Source organism: Rutilus rutilus (genome assembly GCF_951802725.1).
Source record: "Rutilus rutilus genome assembly, chromosome: 6".
In the NCBI taxonomy this organism is placed as follows: domain Eukaryota; kingdom Metazoa; phylum Chordata; class Actinopteri; order Cypriniformes; family Leuciscidae; genus Rutilus; species Rutilus rutilus.
In genome coordinates, this window is record NC_140214.1 from 21,713,764 (window position 1) to 21,722,584 (window position 8,821).

General features: G+C 37.7%; 1 protein-coding gene across 1 annotated transcript; it reads left to right on the top strand.

Moving 5' to 3' along the window:
• Positions 1–6,249: 6,249 nt before the first annotated feature.
• On the top strand, positions 6,250–8,523 carry cldn11a (claudin 11a). Its single transcript, XM_084411520.1, has 3 exons — positions 6,250–6,675; positions 7,240–7,404; positions 7,819–8,523. The coding sequence occupies exons 1-3, from the start codon at positions 6,450–6,452 to the stop codon at positions 8,073–8,075; spliced, it is 648 nt and encodes a 215-aa protein (XP_084267646.1). The 5' UTR covers positions 6,250–6,449; the 3' UTR covers positions 8,076–8,523.
• Positions 8,524–8,821: the final 298 nt, after the last annotated feature.

Sequence of the window (8,821 nt, forward strand, 5' to 3'; positions counted from 1 at the left end):
ATCTTTAGAAACCACGGGGTGGAGTTTGCGCTTAACTGATTTAGGGGAAAACAATATCACACACCCTCAGTCTCCAAGTAGGTATGGGTGCAGAAAGTGGGTCCAAAGTGGGGCGTGAACTCCAAAAGTGGGAAGGACCTCCAAAAGGGGGCGGGGTATCCACATGCAAAGACTTGTGCCACTGGTTCTGGCTTTTGTCATTGACTTGACATCACCTGTTCAATTTCTCATTAATGCAATTATCTAATCAACCAATCACATGGCAGTTGCTTCAATGCATTTAGGGGTGTGGTCCTGGTCTCCTGAACTCCAAACTGAATGTCAGAATGGGAAAGAAAGGTGATTTAAGCAATTTTGAGCGTGGCATGGTTGTTGGTGCCAGACGGGCCAGTCTGAGTATTTCACAGTCTGCTCAGTTACTGAGATTTTCACGCACAACCATTTCTAGGGTTTACAAAGAATGGTGTGAAAAGGGAAAAACATCCAGTATGCGGCAGTCCTGTGGGCGAAAATGCCTTGTTGATGCTAGAGGTCAGAGGAGAATGGGCCGACTGATTCAAGCTGATAGAAGAGCAACTTTTACTGAAATAACCACTCGTTACAACCGAGGTATGCAGCAAAGCATTTGTGAAGCCACAACACGCACAACCTTGAGGCGGATGGGCTACAACAGCAGAAGACCCCACCGGGTACCACTCATCTCCACTACAAATAGGAAAAAGAGGCTACAATTTGCACGAACTCACCAAAATTGGACAGTTGAAGACTGGAAAAATGTTGCCTGGTCTGATGAGTCTCGATTTCTGTTGAGACATTCAGATGGTAGAGTCAGAATTTGGCGTAAACAGAATGAGAACATGGATCCATCATGCCTTGTTACCACTGTGCAGGCTGGTGGTGGTGGTGTAATGGTGTGGGGGATGTTTTCTTGGCACACTTTAGGCCCCTTAGTGCCAATCGGGCATCGTTTAAATGCCACGGCCTACCTGAGCATTGTTTCTGACCATGTCCATCCCTTTATGACCACCATGTACCCATCCTTTGATGGCTACTTCCAGCAGGATAATGCACCATGTCACAAAGCTCGAATCATTTCAAATTGGTTTCTTGAACATGACAATGAGTTCACTGTACTAAAATGGCCCCCACAGTCACCAGATCTCAACCCAATAGAGCATCTTTGGGATGTGGTGGAACGGGAGCTTCGTGCCCTGGATGTGCATCCCACAAATCTCCATCAACTGCAAGATGCTATCCTATCTATATGGGTCAACATTTCTAAAGAATGCTTTCAGCACCTTGTTGAATCAATGCCACGTAGAATTAAGGCAGTTCTGAAGGGGAAAGGGTGTCAAACACAGTATTAGTATGGTGTTCCTAATAATCCTTTAGGTGAGTGTATAACTTAGTTGTGTAATATTGTTTTTATTTACAGTAAACAATAGTAAAGTAGATAACTTCACGCCATCTGTAAAATCCTTTGCAAACTCTGAAGACCATATTCCTGGTTCTTTGCTCATTTTGAGTTAGACTTGACCAAATTTAGTAATTTGTTAAACCAACGTTCGCACTGAAAGGATGTATCATTGAATTTTTGACATGGCTATTGGATCAGTCCAATTTGCTAATGCAGCATTTAGAGCGATTTGAGAACCAATTCAACAGGTTCACTGAAAATCTGAAAGAATGACATCAGACATCGCTATCGTGTTTCTTCAGTTTTCTTCTTAATTTCTTCATTGTTTTTTAAGTAGTTGAGTAAAAGAAAGACATTATTATGCTTGTGTTTAGCCTAGTGAAGTTAAAGTTTCCCCAAATGAAAACTCTCATGAAACAAAGATCAGTGGGTTGGTGGTGACTCGACTGGATTAATCCAATTCGCGAATGAATCATTCAGTGGTATTTGTGAACCGATTAACAGGTTCACCACAAAAAAATCTGCTCAGGAATCTGATCTGATCAAATCTGATCTTAAGAATGAATTGTTCACAAATCAAACGACACAAACATTTTGTTTTTAAATGAAATGTATGAAGTGAATTTAAGTATTATGCTTTGAAATGTAGAGAAAGTTCCCAAAAATTAAAATACTGTAGCTATTGTAACATTAAAAAATGGTTACACTTTGTTTTAAGGTGTCCATGTTACAGTGTAATTTAAGTACTGTGTAATAATAATGAACTACACGTAGGCTATTTACTTTAGGGTTAAGATTGGGGTTTGGTTTAGGGTTAGCTGCATGTAATTATGCTGTAAAATAAAGTGTTACCAAATTAATTAATAAATAAACAAACACACACATTAATGTCCACCATTGTTGCTTATAACCTATGGAATGTGTGTGCCAAAAGAGTCAGATAACAATTATGAAAAAGATTCAGATAACCTTCAGGAGGGAAGAGGTCAGACACAATAAGCAAATGCTAGTGCACCATCACTCAAAAAAGAGAATACATTTGAATATAATGAGAGGCAGAGCATGAAATTACACATTTATTTATAGAAGGACTCCTAGTGTCTAAATGCTATTTCATTTGAATAGAGGCTAAACTAATGTGTTCCACGACGTAATATAAGATGAATTACCAGTAGCATGCAGTAAATCAACGTTATGAGCGATGATGATTGTTTAATAAATCTCCTCAATGACTGGTTATGCTGCTTTTGATATTGACACTTTATGGTTGACATTTTCTAGCGCACTTAGATGCTCTTGATGAAGATGGTGAACTTAAACACTGCATCAGAGGTAAAACCCATGTCATTGTCAAGTCAGTAACAGCAGTTTTGATGGCCCTTAAATCAATCAAGACTGAAGTGAAGACTAGTCCCTATATCTGCCAGAGGAATATTCACAAGCTGTTGATGTCTCTCAGCTGCTCACAACCCTGCTCTCCTTATAAAGGCATGATATGAGGGATGTAATTCAGTGATAGAGATAAAAGCCTTAATGATTTGATCACGTCTCCTCCTCGGGTGATATAAAGATGTCCGGGTCAACCTAAGTGCTTACACAGCACAACTCACTTATGCAATACATTTTGATCACCTTGCACTGTCAGACCAGTCTCAGGACCCATTTCATTAGCTTAATTTTCATATTCCAGTGCTGCCATGTTCCTGAAGCAAATGATGAATTGCCTGAGATCTTTGTGAGGTGATTCCTACAGCCCCTCGAGGATCGACTGAATGACAGATATAGCGGAACAAGAGTGTTTCTGACAGTTTATTACATCCGCAAGCAGGGGTCTAATAAGGTAAACAAAAGAAGTCCTACATATTCAGTGAACAGCCATGAATGCAGGAAATACCAGATGTTATCCACTTAATTCATTCCTGATTAGACAAAGAGTGGGAGGACTCCTGAAATGAATGTAAAACTGCTATTGTTATTCAGGTTATGCAACGTCTCCACAACAATGAGGCTGATCTGGCAGGAATGAAGTGTAAACTAAAGATTAGATTAGAACACGCTCAGAATATTTGGAAGAGGTCAACATAAACAAGCAGTGGTCAAGGTTTGATTGTCATTTAAGCATTTATCAGACTTTTAAAAGACACTTTTATTTATATATACAAGGAAATTGTTTTCATTTTTCATGTTATTTTTCATATCTGTATGCTTGATCAGTGGATTTTGATTAATTTGCTGTTGTAGGCTGGCTCTGGAACTTTGAAATAACTAATAACTAATTTGACCTGGAACTACTTCATAGTTGTGTGTTTACTAAAAAAAAAAAAAAAAAAAAAAAAACTTTTAATACTATTATTATTAATAATACCTGTCTGGAGGTGTTATAGGCCTCCTTGGCGTTTGACGTCAGACGAGTCCCCCTAGTGGATGAGTGAGAGACATACTAATTTCTCACCTTATGCAGACATACCTGTTGTCATCCGTTATTTGATGTTGGATGATAGTTAAAGGAGAACTCTGGTCAATTTGAACATTGAGCTCATTTTTTTGTACATTTGGAGTGCTGTCAGTACAGAGAACAACGACAAAAATTGGTGTTGCCTACACCGAGTTATCCTCGTTTTAAAATTTGCACCCTGTTGACTTCAATGGGGCAAGTTTTAAACCTGCTTTTAGGCTCTTAACATCCTTGATGTGTCATTACAAGTGCACAGGTCATGTGAGTGATTCCTTCGGAGTGAACGCGGGTGAATCTGACTGCAGTAGATGTGAAAGATAGTCAGTAGTCGATTGTCGAGTTCACACGCGTGATCATAGGTACTAAACCTATGCGCGTGAACTCGACAATCGATTACTGTGGACTTCAACCGAAAACAGGATGTAAATACAGGTATGTGCGCTGGCTGAATAAACATCATTTTTATTAATATCTTTCACATCTACTGCAGTCAGATTCACCCGCGTTCACTCCGAAGGAATCACTCACATGACCTGTGCACTTGTAATGACACATCAAGGATGTTAAGAGCCTAAAAGCAGATTTAAAACTTGCCCCATTGAAGTCAACAGGGTGCAAATTTTAAAACGAGGATAACTCGGTGTAGGCAACACCGATTTTTGTCGTTGTTCTCTGTACTGACAGCACTCCAAATGTACAAAAAAATGAGCTCAATGTTAAAATTGACCGGAGTTCTCCTTTAAGTTGACTTTTTTTGAAGTATCAGCATGGCATATCACATTCTTTACAAAGAAGAAGCCCCAAGAGAATGTACTGCACATCACCAAATGTCACATATAAAAGATTCAAGAATTTTTCCAGCAGCGCTATTGTGGAATTATATTTATAAAATACAGATCAAGAACCAGGCACGTTTCAAATACCTGCATCATGTTTCTTTTCTTTAACAAAAGCCCTTAGGCTTCAGAAAAAAACAATTAAATTAGGGTGGTTCTACAAAGGGGAAACTATATTCTCTCTTTGTAGCAACCAAGGCACCAAGGTCATACATAGCATCATAACTTCATTCTTTTGGATTTATCTGCAGCTTTCAACTGTCAACATCCAAGCTGGCAGTGATATTCGAGTCAGCTTTTTGATTTGTGCTCCACCTGGAAAACAGGTCCTATCAAGTCAACTGGGTAACTCGCCGTCCACAGACTGCATCCTTCGTCACAGGAATATACTGTACTTCAAGGTTGAGTATTTGGACCCATATTTTTGACCATCTACACCAACACAGAACACTTTCCGATATTATTCTGAAATATCTATATATTCTACTTCATCTGGAATCTCAGACAGAATATCTGCATGCCTCTCTGATATATGAGTCTCTGGATGATTTACACAAGACTGAGCTCTGATTCCTTTATAGCCAGGATGTCCTTTACGTCAGAGGTCACAGTCAATGCAGCTATTTCAAAGCTCACCTACATTGACCACATTACAAAAGCTGCAAGGTCCTACCACTTTATTCTCCATGATATAAGGAAATGAGGCCAACTGTAAACATTTCATGGCTACAAGTTGCTAACATAAAATATATATATATTCATCTTTTACATTTTAAATAGATCAATTTACATGTTAGATACACATATAGGCTAAATGTGTGTCGACATTTTTTATGTCAATGTATCCCCCCTTTAAAGTAGCTATATTTTAGAGACACACAGAAAAACAGTCAAAACAGCGGGTTGAAAAAGCATCTGTTTTTTTATTCTTGTGAAAATGTTTTGTAAATGCATTTTAGATGAAATTCATATACCACAATTTAAAATATACATTTGTTATATATTTATTAGGCCTATCAATATATTTTCTTGATAAATTTTTTTGTATATTTGAAAATAAATGTAAAACTGTTTAGCCATATGGGGTTAGGTATTCTCAAGTATCTTGGCAATTAACGTGATTTCTGCATTTTATTATTGAGCCAGAAGGTTGCTAAATTATAATTTTGTTCCTCTAATTACTAAATGATGCACATGAATTGAGAATTCAACCGCCAGAGGGCAGCATATAACAAAAATCCAGCAATGATTGACTCAATCATAGGTGCTGCACTGTTATCAAAGCCACTTGAGCAAATATTACAATGAGATGTTGGTAGTTACCGTACTTGGCGAACTTATGAGTGATTTCGTCAATTTTACACATTATAAATAAGCTTAAGCATTATTTAACATTACAGACTATGGACATGAAAGGAGACAAGAGGAGAGTGAAAAACAAGTGATAAGGAGTAACCTTGGGAAGTGTCTCATGTGATTGGCTGAAAGTTCTTTTGTGTCTTTAGTTCCACTATAAAAGCTCTGCTAACGGTACTCTCATTGTAGTAGCTTGGAATAGTCTACTTTGCTTCATAGGGATCTACAACTCATCATGATTTTTACGCAATGGATTAACAAATCTGGATTTTACCACATATAAATTCCGAGAAAGTATCCTGTCCGGCTTTAGAATATCTGATTATCATCTATTTCAAGAGGACTTTTTCTTCTGTTGGACAAATTTTTGCTCACACTGAACACTATGGCAAATACTTGTGTACAGTTCACGGGTTTTGTGATGAGTTTCCTTGGTTGGATTGGGCTTATCATCGCCACTGCCACTAACGAATGGGTGGTTACTTGTAACTATAACATGAACACCTGTAAGAAGATGGATGAACTGGAGGCCAAAGGTTTGTGGGCAGACTGTGTGATCTCAACTGCCCTGTATCACTGCATCACACTCACGCAGATTCTCGAATTACCAGGTACGTCTGAAATAATTAATTAATAACAGTAATTACAACAGAAATTTTCTAGCTTCTTTTAGGATTATTTTTTCTCTTTTTTTTCTGGTCGGAGTAAAAACCATTTTAAAACCAAAACCAATGAAAACCATTACAATTCAGTATCCAATATTTAATACATATAAGCAGCATATTATTTACGTTATTAAATCAAATGAAATATAGCTTACCAAATATGAAATAAATATGTAATAGGCTTGATCATTTTAATAGGTTACATTATAATGTACGTAGGCCTATTTAAGTTTAAATCGGATTATATTTTTAAATATAAAATTATATTTTCATATAGTAGCCAATGTAGCTATTAAAACTATAGTATTTTTTCATTAGCCTATCTATAAATTATATTTAGGCTAAATATTTTACATAGCCTATACAAAACAACTTTTTTTTTCCTCCACTATTTTTTTTATAAATATATTTTATAATATAAATCATTAAATTACAATATGATTCATTGAATTTTATTATTCTCGTGAATTCGAGAATTTAATTATTCTGTTCTTTTTTTTTTTTTTTAAGCGTACATCCAGACGTCTCGAGCGCTAATGGTCACAGCATCGATTCTCGGATTGCCTGCTGTATTGCTCGTGCTCATGTCCATGTCCTGTATTAACCTCGGAAGTGAACCAGAAAGCGCTAAGAACAAACGATCAGTGTTCGGTGGAATCCTAATACTGCTGACTGGTAAGCCTGTATTTGTATTTCTTAAATTAAGGTCATATTACACAAAAAAAAAAAAAGAAAAAAAAAAAAAAGAAGTACAGCCAGATATATACTGTTCCCATAGAATGCATTATTTCTAGTAATTGGACTTAGAAATAGATTGCTCACTCATCCCCCCAGAGGACCCATTTTATCACCAACTCTAATCATTGGATGAGTTAAATCTGTAATCAACTGTAAGAGCCTTTGAGTGTATCTTATAGCTCTCACAGACATCAACATAGTGTCGGCCAGATCCGGCCCACATCTGGTACGCATGGAATCCATGTGTACCAGATGTGGCCCGGGTCTGTGCCATTATTGTCTTAATGCAAAATATAATAATACAATTAATTATTATATTTTTTTGCTAACAGTGTGTCTTTTCTTCCTCAGCTTTTTGTGGCATCGTCTCCACTGTGTGGTTTCCCATCGGGGCCCATCACGAGAGAGGTTTGATGTCCTTTGGCTTCTCCCTGTATTCAGGCTGGGTGGGAACTGCACTTTGTTTGCTAGGAGGCTGTATGATCACCTGCTGTTCAGTGGACACCCCTGCCACATACTCTGACAACAACAGATTCTACTACTCCAAACAGGGCCCTGCCCATCCTGGCCCCCCCTCCACTAACCACGCCAAAAGTGCTCACGTGTGAGCTCCGGGATTCCTACTCTCTTTCTTCCCTTTTTCCACTGTTTCTTGTTTCAACTATGTCTGTCTACAGTGGTGACTCTTTGGATAGTTATCGTACAGCTGAACTCTAACCCTTTGACTCAGCAGCAGGGGTTAGTCGACCAGAAGTAACTGCACTGAAGGATTTATTGTTCAAAGAATCTTCAGTACAATGTGCCATTTTAAGTCCTATGTTTATAGTGGGATACTAACAGTATTACCAATGTTGTTTTTATTCTAAATCTTTCAGTTTATTTCAGTCTGTTTGTACAGCTATCTTTTCATTTTGATTTATTTCAGAATAGCCAAGCGAGATTGCACCAAAATTGGACCAAAGCAGTAACCATTTAGCAATATTATTTATTGTAATACTTGTATGCAGTTTTTTTTTTTTTTTTTTTTTTTTTGTAATAAACAATGTTTTCCATGTGAAAATGTCTGTGAAAGTGTTTTTTGCTTATAGGTTATGTCATTGCTGGTAAAATGAACCGAACTGCTTTCCGCAGGACTGCATATTGTCAAACACATGGCGTCTGCTGTCAGATGCCCAGGCAGGTGCAGTGCATCATCCTTAAACCTCTCATTCATTCTCACTTAAAGCACTATAGACACACATACAGTTCAGGAGCCCAAGACATGTACGTGTATCGATTTCTCTTTCTCCAACGAGAAGCTCGTCCCATTACGACTGATGGGCAACCATGGCAGATTAAAGGTTAATGGTTGCAA